This window comes from Macaca fascicularis, chromosome X (assembly GCF_037993035.2).
Source record: "Macaca fascicularis isolate 582-1 chromosome X, T2T-MFA8v1.1".
NCBI lineage: Eukaryota > Metazoa > Chordata > Mammalia > Primates > Cercopithecidae > Macaca > Macaca fascicularis.
In genome coordinates this window covers 15,463,016-15,481,324 of record NC_088395.1, presented here as the reverse complement: position 1 = coordinate 15,481,324, position 18,309 = coordinate 15,463,016, and the positions used below count along the sequence as shown (strand labels likewise).

The following is an 18,309-nucleotide window of genomic DNA, read 5'->3' as shown; positions in this document are numbered from 1 at the left end:
CCACACATTTGAGACCAGCCTGGACAACACAGCAAGACCCCATCCCTCCTCCTTTCCAAAAAAAGAATATGTTATGAAAATATTTAGGAGAAAGGAAAAAGTACAGCACAGTCATAAACCTTATCCAGAGAAGGTAACTGGGTAATATATTTTTTGTTGTTGTTATTTAGGAGTCATTTGTTTTTATTTACTATCCTCACTGCCACCAAAGAGGAGAAAGGCAGTAATGGAAAAATATGTTTCCCCATCCCAGAGTGAAACTCCAATCCTGACAATGTCCTTGTGATATACTAACCCCCACCATCACCAAGTTCTTCCCCTCAGCTTTTGCCACTTTCTCCCTTCCTGCTTCTGCTTTAGTTGCTACCTTCCTTGGTGGTCCTTAAACAGCTCAGTTTTTTTTTTTTTTTTTTGCCTCAGGCTTTTTGCATTTGCTGCATTAAGGAGCAGAGTGAGTCAAATATACTATATTAATTTGCTAGGGTTGCCATAACAGAGTAATGCAGACTGGGTGCCTTACACAGCAGAAATTTATTTTCTCTCAGTTCTGGAAGTCAAGATGTCACAGGATTGGTTCCTTCTGAGGGCTGCGAGGGAAGGATCTGTTCCAGGCCTCTCTCTTTGGCCTGTATGTAGATGGCCGTCTTCTCTCTGTGTCTTCATATCATCTTCCCTCTGTGTCCAAATTTCCTCTTCTGAGGACACCAGTCATAGTGGATTAGAGCCCACTCCAACAACTTCATTTTAACTTAATCACCACTGCAAAGACCCTGTCTCCAAATAGAGTTAAATTCTGAGGTATTGCAAGTTAGGACTTCAACATGACATTTTTTTGGTGAGGACAAAATTCAGCCCCTAATATGCACACACATTCAAGTTTCTGGCTAAGAAAATTTTTAAAAAATTGTACTGATGTTAATAAAGGCAACTGGGAGGGAGTTTATGAGGGAAAAGAGAAAGGGAGGAAGGAAATGAAAATGGACTATATATGGCCGGGATGAAATGTCCAAATGCCCTGTTTGTTGGCTGGCTACTGATGCTGCAGGTTCTTAGGAAGATAGTGCAACAGCAGATACACCAAACTTAGAATGTCCAAGAAACCCTACCCCAAACATTATGGGGATATAATTTATCATGGTCTCCAGTATCTAATGTATGAGAAAGCGGGGTGTGTGTGTGTGTGTGTGTGTGTGTGTGTGTGTGTGTAGAGAGAGCGAGAGGGAGGGAGAACCACTGTGTGTACAGTTAGAACCAATGGACCATATTTGCCCCCATACACTTTGTTTTCCTTCTCTTTCAGTATACCTGGGATACCAGTGAAGAATATCTCTTCAAAGCGATGGTAGCTTTCTCCATGAGAAAAGTTCCCAACAGAGAAGCAACAGAGTAAGCAAATAATGAGAAATCTTAACTGATTATTTACAGTATTATTTGAGATAGTGCATTATTTCAAACCTTGATCTTGAAAATATTAAGCTAATTTTTCGAAGAGATTCACATTTTTACTAAACTTAAAAATAACTTTTATAATCTAACTCATCTTATAGTTTATATCATGTTCCAACAATGCTCTTTGTTTAATAGGTAATATGAAGATAAATATCCCTCAAAATTGCAGGTATATATCCTAAGCTTTCTACATTTCTATTGTGTGTGTATATATACATATATGTATATATAATTTTTCTTGCAGATAGATACCAAAGAATTTTACTCTTATTTTGAAAATAACCTAAGTGTGTATAAGTTCTTTTCACTCTTGGTATTTATCATAGTACCTTGTTTATTTTCTTAAAAGCACTTAATATGACTTTTAATAATTTTATATTTTTGTCTTTTCTTCTGGAGGAATCTTCTCTATGATGTTTCCTTCTTTCTCTATTTGTGGTGAGGGTAACATTCCTGGTCTGTCTCTATTCCCTTCTTCACTCCTCCCCTTGAGAGGTAAATTGACTTATGTGATTGGTGAGCTGCAAGGAGAACCTGGGCATGGATTCCTTTCTCCTTATTGGGTAGCCATCCCCAAATGATAGCAGGCATCTCTCGTACAACTCCCTAGCTAAGTACAGAACCAGGCCCTGCATGCACAGGTGCATACACCCTAAGGCTGTACTTGCGGTTTGCAGCTGAGGAGCGTTTAGATTAGTAGGTGCCATGTTATTTGGGGGGTTAAATATTGTGTGTATTACTCCAGTACAGGACAATACCTGCCTCAGTTATGCTCTACTTGAGACAATGGAGGTGAATATATTTATTTCAGGATTTTTTTTAAATTAGGAAGAAAATTTGCCCGCTGATTAAAGTCATATCCTCCAAACTAGCCTTTTATTTTGGTCTCCCATCTGTACAATGTTTTGTCTTCATTCTATAATAATTCAAGGCCCAGTATAGATGATTACTATTAATTGGTCTCCCTCACATCCATAATATCTGATGCATGGGATATGAATATAAAGAATGAAACAGAAGAGTGGAGTTTGAGGGAGCAAAATGAACACATACATATTTGTGTATACCCACATGTGTATTTTTAATATACATATTTTAAATAACATATTAACATGATTTAAAAAATGAAAAGAAGGTATATAATAAAACAAAGGCTCGCCCTAAGTTCTACTCCTGTTTTATAGATCTTAAAATTATATATATTGTACTTCATGCCATTAAACTGCAGCATTCTTTCACAACTATTTATAATAACTTTTTTCAATAAAAATAAGGTGATTACATTACAAAAAATTGAACAGAGAAAAAAATAAGAAGAAAAGCCACTGGTTATCTCACAATGGTAACCCCTTAAATATTCTCTTTATATTTTCTTCTAGCCCTTCTTGTAAGCAAGTTTTATACATTGCTGTGTTCATGGCACTGTTAGTTCCTTTAAATGATCACGTTTCACCTAGTCCATGACTAAGTTAAATTAAGTGTTTCCATTCTTAGAAAAATTTAATTTAAATATATAACATTTCAGATTGATTCTTGGGAGTTTACCTTTAAAATATCTTCCTTCAGAATCTGGAGCATTGTAGGAGTCTGTGAATATCTGATCTAGTTTATCTGAAAGGTTGTTTGACTTACAACTGGGCACTGGGGCTGAGTGCAGTGGCTCACACCTCCAATCCCAAAACTTTGGGAGGCCGAGGCAGGTAGATCACTTGAGCCCAGGAGTTCGAAACCAGCCTGGGCAACATGGGCAACCTGGTGAAACCTCGTCTCTACAAAAAATGCAAAAATTAGCTGGGCATGGTGGCACACACCTATAGTCCCAGCTACTTGGGAGACTGAGATCACTTGAGCACAGGAGTTTGAGGCTGTGGTGAACTATGATGGTGCCACTGCACTCCAGCCTGGGCGACAGAGTGAGACTCTGTCTCAAAAAAAAAAAAAAGAAAAGAAAAGAAAAGAATTGGGTACACTGGATACATATTGGGTTGGTGCAAAAGTAATTGTGGTTTTTGCCATTGAAAGTAGTGGCACCTTCAACAAAAGTAGAAGCTTTTGTTGCCAGTGTCAGTTGTAAAAATCAAAACTGCAAAGCTAGACTGAGGATCAGTACACATTTTTCTGTAAAGAGTCAGGCAGTATGAGTCCTGGTGATACTGCTATCAAGGGGATGCATTGACAAGCGAGATGTGTTTAAGATGCAATTCAGCTGCTGGCCTGGATTCCACATGCACTGCCATATTGGAAGCTGCACCCCTACATGAAGAGCTATGGGAAAGGGCACCACATAATGCAAGATGGGATTGAAAATAGCTTTGCGGAGAGGCTGCTTCTCTTCAGTGTGGCAGGTGGATGGAAGACACCAGTAGCTTGGCATATGGGTTAAGTTTTAAAGCCGCCTTCCAGAAATCTTTTGGTGCCATTGTGGGCAGACTGAAGGAGTGTGGCAAATATTCCTTTCCAGGATAGCTTCAGGATCCAAGTTTTGGGAACTGGCTGTTTATTGTCTCCCCTGCCCACCATTGTTTATCCACTAATATTGCAGAAGACTGTAAAGTACAAAGAATAAACCAAATCACATGAATTAAAAACAAAGATATTCAAGTAATGAACAGAATAATGAATAGTCTCACTTTCATCCCACCTTTTACCCAGGGCGATATCTACAACATCTCTTATATCAAGTTTGATCACCACCAGTGATACAAAGCTCATTGTCTCCTGAGCATGCCTCTTCCTATTTGGAAACATACAGTTGGCATATACTTACAGTAGAAGCTTGCTTGGCTATGAAAAAGGAAGTGATGTCTTGTTGGAGAGCTGATCTGGTCCAGTTACCATTACCGCAGGCAGGCAGTGGAAGAGAAGCCAGGGATTCCCTAAGAGGATCGGAGAGGATTAGGGTGTGGGCTTGCAGAGAGGGCTGTGGCATTTCCACTCCCTTAGGACTTGAACAGGGCTGGGAATGGGTTCCTGTGCAGATTCCACAGTGCAGCCAGCCAGGGTGTTGACAAGTGAGTTCATGCTGATGAGTTGGTCCCCATTCCTTACGAGTGATGATGTGTTTGGAGTGATATTCTTGTTTGCATCCCTGCCTACCTCAAGTCAGGTAGAGAAGTGCTCATAGAGGATACAGTTGTCTTTAAGAAGGGAGACTAGCATATTTTTTTCTGGAGGGATACTCCCCAACTTACAGACATTCTCAGGACCCCCTCAAGTTGCCACTACATAGCAGTAGCTGGAGTTCTAGAGAATATGATGGTGTCCCTAGCAACTGAGAGTGTGCCTGGAACAGAAACTGGTGGCTACCTCTTAGCCGAGAAGTCTCATGGTGGAAGGCTGGCTTGAGCGCCTGTAACTGGGGAGAGAAAGAGAGCAGTTTTCTGAGCAGTCTGTACTTGAATATATTCCTGGGGCCAAGCAGGGGCTTTGGAAGGGAACAGGATGGAGTCACTGCCTATTGGGCCCATGTCCTTAAGTGAGACAGGGCAAGGCAAGGCAGCAGAGTGAGGCTGGAGGCGTACACCCCTGGAGGCAGAGCTGAGATGGGGTGGAGGAAGTCGGTCAGAGCATGTCAGCCATGTCAGGGGAAGATGCAGTGCAGAGGTCCCGGGAGGGGCCCCTGAAGGCTCCACAGGAGCATTCTGAGTGGAGAGCATCTGGACGCCCGCCACCACAGAGGACCCCTCACAGCAGGGGGAACCACAAGGGCCCTGGTCCAGGAAGAAGAATTTGGCCTTTCCTTATCTATCTCATGCCCCCATCATCTTGCTTTCCTGTCCCTAAGCGAGGAGAATGAAGCATGGTGGAGGGGAGCACAGGCAGGGAGGGAGTGGAGCCCGGAGCAAATGGCGGGAGCCCGCCACTCAGGTGCCTGCTCTGGCCAGAACTGCTGGAAGGAGAGCAGCTGTAGGTGAGAGGCAGGAGGGCAGCTTTGGTTAGACTGGCCTGGATGCCTTAGTAGCTGGAAGTGACAGGAAAGCCACACCATCTGCCCCAGATGCTGTCAAGAGGCGAGGAGAAGGAGCTGACAGAGTGCCCAAAAGGAACAGTGTGAGCAACATCAACCTCTTCCTTCACTGCTGTCCACGAGGCCAGCCTGTAGAACTCTGTTGCTGTGGCTGGAGCCACAGGATCAAGTGACCTCTACTGAAAGCCTGCTATGTGCTGGGCACTGAGATTCGAATGAGGGCTAAGACCAGGTCCCACACTGCACCAGGCCCACACCCAAGAACCTAGCCCTGGTAGACATTGTAGAAAGATAGACCAAATGTGACAGCCACAAGACAACTCTTTCAAAATCATCATTCACAGTTTCTGATATTAAATGCTTTTTTTTTTTTGCTATTGCTGTATTTTTTTTAGAAGCAGAATGAGAGATAGATGGAAAAATGAAGTTAAGAGAAAGCTCTGGTTTCATTAGTTGAGGTTACTTGAGGTTTTCCTGGAACTTGGATTGAAGATGGCAACCAAGTGTTTTCAGCTGTTTACAATATGATTTAGGCCAGATTTACTAAAACAGTTTCACAAGAATTTTAAAATGTTGAAAGGAATTTCTAAGGAAGCTATAATCTAATCCAAGGTTTAGTCTAATTCCCAGGTCAACTGGAAAGTTAATATGCCTAGTTTACTCAAACATCAACTTTTAGGTAATTTATCATTTTTAGCAAGAAAGGTAAAGTCTAACTCAGGCATGGCTTTCTCTTTCTGAGTTAAATGGTGTAGGACATGTAATGGATTTCTCCTTCTGCCTAATTATTCAAGGATAAGTCTTGTGATCTAAAAAGGAACAACGTGCTGTTGTATCCACGGTAAGGGGATTAACGGTCTTGTGCTTGTAAAACAGCAGCCCAGCACCTATTTAGTCCTTTTGATTTCCAGAAACAAGAGCCAGATTCTTACCACTCTTTGGAAGCAATTGGCCCTGTCTGGCGCCATTGATGAAAAATGGCAGTGGAGCCAATTCTTAGAGAAACCTTCAGACCAGGGCTTTCCACACTTGAGGAAAAAGAGTAAACATTTTTACCTCTTTTTCATGATTTGCTGAAAGAAGTCACTTATGTATGAATTAATATAATTTCTTGGTAAAAAAAATTGGTCAAAATGATTATTAAAGTGAATTCAAATAATTCCACCAGCCCACTGGCTGCTCTGAAAAGCCATATTTGCATTGTTTCTGGGTTTGGCTTCCAACTTGCTGCAGCCACACCCGCGCTTCTCGGACTCTGCATTATTGCCAGTCCCCAAACTCGGTTTCTTTTTAGTCCACTGCATTGGTCACTGGTGTGCCCCACCATATTAGATGCAACTGTGGACACCAGCTCCAAGATCATCACCAAGATCTTAAAAGAGAAGAAAGAAGTTGTGGAGGAGGCAGAGGAGGGAAGAGATGGTCCCGGTAATGGGAACGCTAATGAGGAAAATGGGAAGCAGGAGGCTGACAGTGAGGTAGAAGGATAGGAAGAATATGGGGAGGAAAAGGAGGAGGAAGAAGGTGATGGTGAGGAACAGGATGAAGATGAAGATGAGGCAGCTGAGGCTGCTATGGGAAAATGGGCAGTTGAAGATGCTGAGGATGACAACGTTGATACCAAGAAGCAGAAGACTGATGAAGATCACTAGACTGCAAAAAAGGAAAAGTTAAAAAAAAAAGAAAAAGAGAAAAGGCCACCGTCATCCATTCACCCTGTCTCAGAATCTAAGTGAAGTCATCTTTAAGTAGAGAGGCCTGCCGGGCAACGCCACCTTCAGGTGACAAGCACTCTTCAGCACCCAACCCAAACCACAAGAATTTGCAACAGGGGAGGAAAAAAAAGAACCAAACTTCCAAAGCCCAGCTTTTTTCCTTAAAAGTACTTCAAGATAAAAATTGGTTCCTATTTTTTATTTACACTGTTTATTTATTTATTTATTCATTTTGAGATGGAGTCTCACTCTGTCACCCAGGGTGGAGTGCAGTGGCGCTATCTTGGCTCACTGCAACCTCCACCTCCTCGGTTAAAGCAGTTCTCCCGCCTCAGCCTCCCAAGTAGCAAGGATTACAGGCGCCTGCCACAACGCCTGGCTAATTTTTGTATTTTTAGTAGAGACGGGGTTTCACCATGTTGGCCAGGCTGTCTCGAACTCCTGACCTCAGGTGATCTGCCTGCCTCAGCTTCGAGAGTCCTGGGATTACAGGCGTGAGCCACTGCGCCTGACAATACTTTTCATTTTCATTGTATATTTTTGTACATATTGTTAGGGGTCAGCCATTTTTAATGCTCTCAAATGATCAAACCAGCCGTCAGAGCTTTCTCCGTCTTACTTCTGACTTTACTTGTGGTGTGACCATGTTCATGATACGGTTCAAAATAAAAACAAACATTGAAGAAAAGCAAAACAACAACACCAAATCTTATTCCGAGTGTTCCAGTATCTTTTTTTATGTGTGAACTTAGTGGTACTATAAGTTTGTATGAGATGGTTAAAAAGGCCAAAGATAAAAGGTTTCTCACTCCCCTCCCTGCCTTTTTTTTTTTTTTTTTTTGGTCTGTGAAGTTGCTGTTAATTTTTTTGGCCTCTTTGATGTATGTATGAAACAATATGATGAACAATAAATTGGAATTTTGTTTCACTGATTTGCTCTAACAACAGCAAAAAATAATTCCATTGGACTCATTCATGTTTAAAATCTTGAAAATGTAGGATTTTTATTGAGTTGTGCTAATGGCATTTCAGTTTATTTATGACATCAAAACATGCTTTAAAAAGACATGTTTAGCTCAAGAAATGCTTGTTAGTCGATCAGCTTTTCATTTGGTACAAATCTTGGAGGACATTCAATGTAGTCACATTTGGAAGAAAGGCCATGGAGAAGTCACATTAGTTGCACATAATCTATAATTGGAAGAAATTTGTGTCCTTTGGTTCCTTAATACATAAATTACAGAACCATGTACAGTCATTCTTCATGTTACTTCCTTTTTAGCACCAACTTTCTGCCCTCACATTTACAGTTCTTGGCTACTTCCATCTACAGTATATTCAGGATTCTTCTTTTACCAGAGAGTTCTGTGTGCTCTTTTGTTGTCTGAGTATTTGTAGGTGAGTAGACAAAGTTTTGGAAAAGTAACCTCCTTCCTTCCCTGCCTCTCTTTTCTGTTATTACAGCCCTGGACCAATTTATTTCCTCAGTTTGTCTCTCTAGGAATGATGTCAGAAGCACTGAGATGTTAACCTTTTGTCATCCATCCATTTGTCTCCCCAATCACTTACTGAATGGTCCACGTGGGCCAAGCTTCAGGAATGCAGGGGCTTACAGCACAGGACAGACTTGGGCCTCATGTCCTCATGTCCCAGGGCACAGAGAAATCTGCTGTAAATGGACAAAGTATTTGATAGTCTCCCTAGTGACCCTGCAACTGATCAAATTAAAACAGGTGCTCTTTGCTTGGAGATCATGAAGTTCAAATCAGGGCAGAGATTAGAGACCCTCCTGACAAAGAAGGCAGACAAGCCATGTGAAATCTAGAAGCTCTTTGTCCTCCCCATGTCCTGGGTCTATTCTCACACAGGGCATGGAACTATGTGCAAATTCTGCCACCGTGGGGGTTACTGGCTTCCATTTTGGTATTTAATGCTCTGGTGGGCTCAAGACTTCGGTCTTGGTTTTCAGAAGTCTTAGCATCACTAAATTCCTGCATGGGATGGGGCACGGAATCTAAATGCCACTGTAGTAGGAACTCATTTCCTAACCATATCCCTAAGCATATTGGCGAATCAAGGTTAGCTCTTAGTAAATAGTTGTGAGTGAATGAAGCATGTTTAACATCCTGGCTCTTAAACCAGCGGCCTGTCTATTGAGGTGCAGTGGACACAAGAAAACCGTGCCCCCCATCCCCCCAATTTCTCTTTTTCACCTCAGTCCCACAGGAGGATGCTCCTATGGTGGACTTGGCACACAATGGCCAGAGTAGAAGCAGTTCCCTGTTGCCTGGGTGTTAGCTCTTGCTGGACCTCGGTTTCTTACCCTTGGGGAGGCCAAGACATCAGTTAGTTTCTGAAAGCATCATCCGAGCAAGTAGGAAGCGCCAGCCCAGAGTGTGTCTCCATCTTCATATACAGCCTTGGCTGTCTTCAGAGCAGGGCTAGGCTTTCCCCTGGTTCCCTTCCCACAACATTGCTACTGTGGGAAGTGGGCTTATTAATTCCTAGTTCAACTGCATGTATGTGAACAAAATATAAACACATCTGTAGAGTTATATATCTGTTGGTGACATTTGTTGAACATTAGGTTACCTTTTTGTTTGCTTAGAATCTTAAGAGGAGTTACATATTTGGGCAGAACCATCATGTACGAAGGACACAACATTCTCCTGTTGAAGAAGACCACAAACAGCCAAAACTATTTACCTTTTCTCTTTATATCGATCTTAGAGAAATGGTGCTTAAGACACTAGTACGAGGGAAGTAATCATAATGAATAATTTTACATCTGAATGTATAACAGAAAGAACTTTTTAAAATTTCACGTAACTATTAATACTATCCTTTTGCTGGTGGGTACCAGTATCTTGCATTTGAATACAGCTTTCTTAATTTCAAAAAAAATTTTTAAATCTGTTATCTCCTTACCAGTGAAGCTAGTCAAGAGCATTAAAACATTGCCTAGTTTTTATTTTTCTTGTAGATACTTTTACTGTGCCCAGGAACTTTTAAAATAACTGCTTTGCTCTTATATGTATGTATATGTCTGTGTATTTAATTTAAAAAAAAGATTTACAAATAGTTACAAAGTTAATACAGAGAGGCCCTATGTACCAGTGGTTCTCAACACTTGGTGGGGGGATTCCCCCCAATTGCTCCAAAGGATATCTGGCAATTTCTGGAGACATTTTGGTTTTCACAATTGGATATGCTACTGGCATCTAGTATATAGAGGCTAGGGATGCTGCTATATATCATACAAAACCATAGACAGTCCCTGACAACCTAGAATTATCCAGGCTAAAATGCTAATAGTGCTTGGGTTGAGAAACCCTGCTGTAACCCCATTTCCCTGATGATAACATGTTAAATAGCCACGGTAGATTTATCCCAACAAAGAAATTCACGTTGGTTCAATTTTTCAACTAATGTCCTTTTTCTGTTTCAGAATCTATTTCTCCTTAGTCTGATCCACTCTGTGACACTTTCTCTGTCTTTCTTTGTTTTCATGACCTTGAAACTTTTGAAGAGATTTAGAAGTGTTTCTTACTTGGTACTGACCCTCCCCGCCCTGCCACCCATGGAGTATAAGGAAATGGGATCTGTTTGGGGGTTATATCTATGACTGTAGAGTGCTGTGGCATTTAAAGGGTGGGGAAGAGAGATAATCAGTGTGGCACATGGCTCAAGACAGTTCCCCATAACATTCCCACCCAAAATGCCAACAGCACACCCCCGTTGACACACTAAGAACTCAAGCCTTTCCTAGTAACTCATAGACAGTGAAATGATTGTCTCAAGACCACCATTTGGCAGGTAGTAAATTTCAAAATAAAAGCTTTGTTTTTAGAGTTTCAGTCCAGGAACTTTTTCTGTCTAACAATAACTGTCTCCATTGAAAATGTAAGGTTTAATATTTTCAGCAAAAATGTTAATCTTTTGGAAATCTTTATTTCTAAGTAGATAAAATATTTTCATTTTATTTGCTGAGGGTAATGTATTAAAGTATGAGTTGCCACCCATTGGAAACTTGAATAAATTTAAAGAACTTGAATTCATGGTATAGTTCCATAGTGATGGGGACAGAGGAAAGTATTTGGGGCCATAGTTGTGTTGATGGAGTTGTACGCCCTCCCTTTTTTTTTTTCTTTATAGTACTTACTCCACACCTCCACAGTGTATGCATTTATTTACTTGTTTATCTTTTGTCTCCACCTCCTTAGCAAGCTCCATGAGATAAAGGACTTTGTTTACAGCTGTATTCTATGGCTCTCTAATGGGGAATACCATGAAATTCATGTTTGAACAGTATTTAAAGAGGCTTCATATGGAAAGAATAATACAAAGTAACCAAATGACTCTTTACCTGATTTCGACCTTTTATGCCTGAAATTCTATTTGGTATTTAATTTATATAAATGTTATGTACTATGCATAATATTTTACCTCTTATCTTTTTCACTTGATGGTGTATTTTTGAAATTTATTCTTTTTTTTTTTGAGACGGAGTCTTGTTCTGTTGCCCCGACTGCAGTGCAGTGGCACAGTCTCGGCTCATTGCAACCTCCACCTCCTGGGTTCAAGCAATTCTCTTGCCTTAGCCTCCTGAGTAGCTGGGATTACAGGTGTGCGTCACCATGCCTAACTAATTTTTGCATTTTTCGTAGAGATGGGGTTTCACCATGCTGGCCAGACTGATCTCAAACTCCTGACCTCGTGATCCGCCCCCCTCAGCCTCCCAAAGTGCTGGGATTACAGGCGTGAGCCACCGTGCAAGGCTGAGATTTATTCTTTTATTTAAAAAAATATGTAGCTCTAGCTCAGTGGTTGCCACCAGGGGGTGATTTTGTCCTTCAGGGGATATTTGGGAACACCTGTAGCCATTTTTGATTGTCACTACTGGAGGTAGTCCTGATACCTGGTAGATAGAGCTCAGATTTGCTGCTAAACAACCTGGAAAGCACAGAGTATCCTCACAACATAAAATTATCTGGCATGATCATGCCGATGTTGAGAAACCCTGGGCTATTTCTTTCCTTTAATCTGTGGAACAGTATTCCCTCGACAGCCTATACTATATTTACTTTATTCCCGTACTGATGAACATTTGGGTTGTTTCAATTCTCTGCTATGATGACGAGGGCCGCAAAGAACATCCTCACCAGTGTCTGTGTGTGTGTGCCCCAGGGGTTCTGGTAGCTGCATTTTCTGTTCTAGGAATCACTTCCAAACGCCGTTCCAGAGTGGCTGCACTCCTTGCTTCTACAGCGTCACCTGGGATTCCAATTCCATGCGTCTTTACCAGCCCTTGGTATTATTTAACTTTTAAATTGTTGCCAGTTTGAAAAGTTTAAAATAGTAGCTCATTTGTAACAATTTTGCATTTCCTGATTGCTGGTAAGACCAGACCACAGGAATCATTCACACCCCAAGCATTCTAGAAAACTGGTGAAAATGTTTTCTGTCCAGCATGGGCCACTTCATTTGGTTTGTCCCTGCGTCTTGGTATGTATTACAAAACCGCACATTTTGGGGGACTAGGCTTGCCTGTTTCTGCCACTAGAGGTCACTGATCCTCAGTGGTTCTCCACCAGTATGACTTCTGACCTCTCTACCCTCCCAGGGAGTATTTGGCAACGCCTGGAGCCATTGTTGATAGTCAGGACTGTGAGTGTACTGCTGGCACCTAGAGGTGAGAGGCCAGGCATGTTGCTAAGGCCCTGCAATGCACAGGACAGCGTCCCCCTCCTCCCCTCCCCCCACCAACAAGAAAGCACCATCTGGCCCAAGTACTAGTGCCAAGCTGGAGAAACCATGGTGTCGTCTTTGAAAGAAAGCATATGACAATCTCTATAATAAAGACACCTATTATTATTAACAACAACGAATATTTTATTGCAGAAACTGGGGAAACTGGGGAGAAGCATGCCTTCTGTCCCCAGGGAGAGGGCAGGGGCGAATGGGCAAGGAAAAGGGAAGGGTTTTAAGGGAGAGGAGAGGTGGGCCTGGGGCTCGCTGAGTGGTCGGCTGGAGCGGTGGAAAGTGCCCTGGTGGGGCCGGTGGCTGGTGTGGGGGTGGAACCACAGTCAGTAGGGTGAAGGCGCTGAGGGCTGGAGGCTCAGGAGGTGGTGGCAGGGGCCTGACTCTTGGAGCTGGGCAGCAGGCTGGGTGTGCTCAGAGGCTCATGGCCGCCCTGGCGAACCTCCTTCCAGGCGCAGGCAAGCCTGAGGCGTCAGGGCAGTGCTGCCCGCAGGCCCAGCGCTCCTGCGGTGACTCGGCGACCGGGCGCCTGGCAGCCGCACATCCTGCAGAATGGCAGGCGGCCGCCAGGGAGGATTGAGACAACGCTGCCTGGGAGTGGGGGCCTCTGCTCAGCGGCCTAGACCTGGGCACAAAGGAATGGGCCGCTCCGTTTCTCATCACAGGCTTGAAGGCAGATGGCCTGGGTGTCGGGCTCCCTCTGCGCTCTAGCGGGGTGATTTTCACAGTCACCAGGCTGTGGACAGGCTGGGGGAGTGGCGGGCGGTCCAAAGCCACCACTTCACGTAAGCCACGCGAGCCTCGGAGAAACCAGGCCTGATGTTTCTCCGCAGCGGCGGCCTGCTGGGAAAGCACCTCCAGGCCTGGGGGACCATCTCCGGAGGCGGATGGGGGCGGGGACCATCTCTCTCTGGATGCGGATGCGGGGGTAGTCCCAGCTGGGAGGAGCGGTGGGGAGGGGCCGGGTGCGGACCCAGTGCTTCCCTTGGAAGTAGGTGACCTTGCAGTTCTCCTGGACCTGGGGGCTGAAGAAGGGCCTGGACCGCAGAGCCCAGTGCTTCTGGGCTGGGCGCAGCTTTCTGGCCCAGAGCCAGCCCAGGAAGCAGCTCAGGTAGCTGCCCATGAGAGCAGGGCAGTGGGTGAGGCCTTTCAGTAGACACTGGGGTGCCAGAAGTTTCCGAAATCTGCGGTCAGGGTCTGAGATCAAATGTCAGTGCTCAGTGACCAGTGACCCTTGGCATCAAAATGTCCGAAAGAACAAGAGGCGCCGTGTGCTGGGTATGGTCTGGCCAGCAAGTGTCGCATGGGGCAGGCGGCCACGGCCAGGCCAGAGCTTTGCGGCGCGCAGCTGCAGAACGGGCGGGTGGTGCCCCATGCTGTCTGGCGGACCAAGGAGGTTCAAGCCTCAATCCTTCCCACTCATGGTCCCAGACACTTAGCTCTGGGAAAAGGGGCCTGGCAGCTGCCTCTACTTTTTTGTACCTGACCTTTAAAGGCAGAACACAGAAGAATTTCTGCCAGGTCCTGAAAACCGGAGATACCTGTTGACAGAAGGGTGCTCTCTTTGATCAGTGTGATAATGATCACAATACACATGGATGCTCTAAACAAATCCTTTACTCGTATCAGATTCTTCTAGGATGGATGTTAATGTTGCTTTTTGCAGTTTTGCTCTTAAGTAAACTGGGAAAGCCATCAGGTTTTGTTTTAGCATTAGCAATGTTGATTTTATATGGACTTTCCTATAATTTCCAGCCTGAGTATATCCATGTATAAATTGTCTCTCTCTGAACACTGTCATTTCTCCCCTTTCACTTTTAATGGTAATACAGAGGAGAGTGAGTCACATTTCCAATTTGCAGTTGAAAAGTGTGTAACTGCCAAACAAAGAGTTCGAAGACTGCTGGTGAATTGATTATAGTGCTTAAGTTTGGAGGTTCGTTCAAGGCAATGTAAAAGAAACTGTTTTTGAGAACTTTTTCTTCAAAAGTACACACAGAAGGTGTCTTTTGTCTTGGCCCCGATGCTGGGGTGGAAGAGAGACAGTAGATGCAGACAGAGCAAGTATTGAATCATAAGGGGGCAGCAGATCCTCTCTGGGTCTGAGAGGTGAAAGACTGAATGGGCAGGGTACTAAAAAGAGTTTAATGAGAAAATACCAAAGGTTTCTATGATTCAGAGAGGGCCAAGCATTGGGGAAACAGAGGCTGACACCAACCGGTGATGGAGAATGAGATCCCTGATACTCTCCACTGACTATTATTATTTTTTGGCAGATTCCCTATTATTCCCTATAAGGAATGATCCCCAAGTATAGGATTTTGAAACAATGGGAATTTCCTTTATGATTTTCTTCTTACTGAGATCATTCTTCATAATGGTAGAAATGACTTTTTAAACATAGCTAAAATGTTTCTTAAGATAATAATAGCATCAGAGTGAATGGTTTAATACTGTTTGTTATGATATTCTTCTAATATAGTTTTTCTTTCCACTGTCTGCAGAATTTCCCATGTCCTACTTTGCAATGTAACCCAAAGGGTATCATTCTGGTTTGTGGTTACAGACCCTTCGAAAAATCACACCCTTCCTGCTGTTGAGGTGCAAACAGCCATAAGGTAATCACCCTTAAATATGCCTTCTATTGGTCGATCAACTTGCTGATTAATTCAGCTGTTTTTAAAAGTAGATATTGTAGAGTTTTGTCTGTTTCACACATGAATTATTTATTAAAATGTAAAAGATTTCATTTTGTTAGTTTCTGTTAAAGATGAGTATAGATCAGTAGTTCTCATCCAGGGGCAATTTTGCCTTCAAGGAGACATTTGGCACTATCTGGAGACATTTGGCAATGTCTGGAGACATTTTTATTGTCACAGCTGGAGGGGGTGGTGGTACCACCAGCAATGAGTAAGCAGAAGTTAGGGACCCAATGGCTTACCTTTTTCAGTCAATATATAGTCTTTACTTTAAAAAGATAGTTTTTTTTTTTAAAAGGTAAAATCATGACTCTCATGCAAACTAAACATTATTACTATCAAAATTTTTAGTATCTCATTAGTTAATGAGGGCACTAGTAAGATGTTAAAACCTTTTTCAAGGAGACTTCGAGGAACCACCCATATATAGAAAGTGAGGAATGGTAAAATGCATCTACAGAAAGATGCATCAGTCTATTTTTCAGGCAGTAACCGATTATGTTCCACTAGACACAGTTCATTTGATTTTCTATGGACAAGAATCATTTATATTATGTTAGTTTTCAAGAACTTATGGATTTGCAAAATAGCTCAAAGACCATAAGAGATGGAAATTGCCTAGAACAGTGCTCTCAACAGAACAATCAAGAAAACGTCCAGTACTCTGTTGTGCCCATTTCAAGTATTTTACTATTTTTCCCGACTTCCCAACAGTTTTTTTTTTTTTTTTTTTTTTTTTTGAGACGGAGTCTCGCTCTGTCGCCCAGGCTGGAGTGCAGTGGCCGGATCTCAGCTCACTGCAAGCTCCGCCTCCCGGGTTTACGCCATTCTCCTGCCTCAGCCTCCCGAGTAGCTGGGACTACAGGCACCCACCACCTCGCCTGGCTAGTTTTTTTTTTTTGTATTTTTTAGTAGAGATGGGGTTTCACTGGGTTAGGCAGGATGGTCTCGATCTCCTGACCTCGTGATCCGCCCGTCTCGGCTTCCCAAAGTGCTGGGATTACAGGCTTGAGCCACCGCGCCCGGCCTACTTCCTGACAGTTTTACTCCTTCCCTCCTTATGATCGTAAGAAACTCAAAAGTGAAATGAATTCATGACTTTCAAGAATTAATAGGATGCAACTTGTATTTCTTTCAATTACTGTGCATTTAGTATGTGTCAAAACTTCAAATACCACATTTGATTGATGTTGGGGAAAGGTCTACTCAAAAAATGAGCTCAGGAAATAAACTAGAACAAAACAAAGTAGCTCTCCCCGCAAAAGACTTACAAGTTACTGAAATACATATTATTATTTTTACCAAGGATAAGTACCTACTGGAATAACTCATTAGCTCTCTGTAAAATGTTAACACTTAAGATAATGAGTATATAATCAAATGTCAAAGGTTTTTGTGAACATCATCTGTTTCTTTTGCTGAAGCAAAGGCACTGAGGATTTATACCAATGGGAAATGATTGAATCTTCCCTAACAAGAAACTTTGAACTAAATTGCTTCTTCACTTTTGCCACTAAAAATACTGTTAAGACTCTCACCACTTAGGGAGTAAGAATTAAAAATATCATACTTCATGTGAAAAAAGATTTTATTCATGTCTTGTGATCTGTGAGGGCTACAACAAGGAAAATGAAGGCACTGGGTTAAACCAGGCCTTCAGTTGATAGGAGAAGGAAGAGTGAGTGCTTAGGGTGAAGGTCCAGGAAGTATTAATACATGAATATGTTCACAACAAAATGTCTGTTTCAAGGGTCCTAGCAAGAGAATCTGTTTAGGAAGTGGGGATAGCCAACAGAATGAGAATTTATGTTAGGGAATTAGTAGGGCACATCAGGATTGGATGAAAATAAAGGAAACTATACTACAAAGGAAGGATAGAGTGAAAAAAGGAGATGGTGCTTAGATAGCAAATAATAGGAATTTCAAGGCTGAAGAATCTAAGTGATTGGGCAAAATAATACTAGTTCCACCTAATATTTGCATACCACTTTTTGGTTCACAAGGAATGTTCTTATGCATCTGTGGCATTTAATAATGACACCAACAATTTTTTTGTTTTCTTTTTAAGAGACAGAGTCTGGCTTTGTTGCCCAGGCTAGAGTGCAGTAGCATGATAGTAGCTCACGCAGCCTTGAACTCCTGGGGTTCAAGTGATCCTCTTGTCTCAGCCTCCTGAGTAGCTGGGACTAGGGGGATGTGCCACTATGCCTCGCTAATTTAAAATTTTTTTTTTTTTTGTAGAGACAGGGTCTCGCTATGTTGTCCAGGCTGCCCTTGAACTGGCTTCAGGCAATCCTCCTGTCTCAGACTCCCAAAGTGCTGGGATTACAGGCATGAGCCACTGCACCCAACCAACACCAATAATTTTTGAGTAATTATTATTATCTTTCCTTTATAAATGAAGAAACTGAGGCTCAGGGAGATTAATTTATTTGTGAAGGCCACCATGCTAGAAAGAGAAAGAGTGAGGACTTGAACCTAGGCATGCTGCCACCACATCCAGTGATTTTTCCTGTTTTCCAGAGTACACAAAGAACTAAAACAGACATCTCAGAATTGGTTGGTCATTTTACACAAAGTGCATGGGGTAAAGGTCCAGGAAGTACATGAATTTGTTCACAAAATGTCTATTTCAAAGGTCCTAGCAGGATAAACTATTTAGGAAGTGGGAATAGCCAACAGAATGAGAATTACAGAATTATCATTTCAAGTAAAATAG

The 18,309-nt window shown here is 42.6% G+C and overlaps 1 protein-coding gene and 1 pseudogene across 8 annotated transcripts in view; both read left to right on the top strand.

Moving 5' to 3' along the window:
• The window catches only part of CLTRN (collectrin, amino acid transport regulator), a 53,032-nt gene that overhangs the window by 19,546 nt on the left and 15,177 nt on the right, over window positions 1-18,309 (top strand). For 6 of the 8 annotated variants that reach the window (XR_012429822.1, XR_012429824.1, XM_074029073.1 and 3 more), the window contains exons 3-4: window positions 1,301-1,386; window positions 15,396-15,509. Coding sequence is in view for 4 of the 8 variants with exons in the window: in XM_074029073.1 (XP_073885174.1) it covers window positions 1,301-1,386; window positions 15,396-15,509 (200 nt within the window). In the remaining 4 variants the exon portion in view is untranslated. Of the gene's footprint in view, window positions 1-1,300; window positions 1,387-1,584; window positions 1,619-15,395; window positions 15,510-18,309 lie in introns of all 8 variants that reach the window. The other 2 variants (XR_012429823.1, XM_074029075.1) reach the window with 1 other exon arrangement.
• On the top strand, window positions 12,647-15,385 carry LOC141409375 (uncharacterized; annotated as a pseudogene).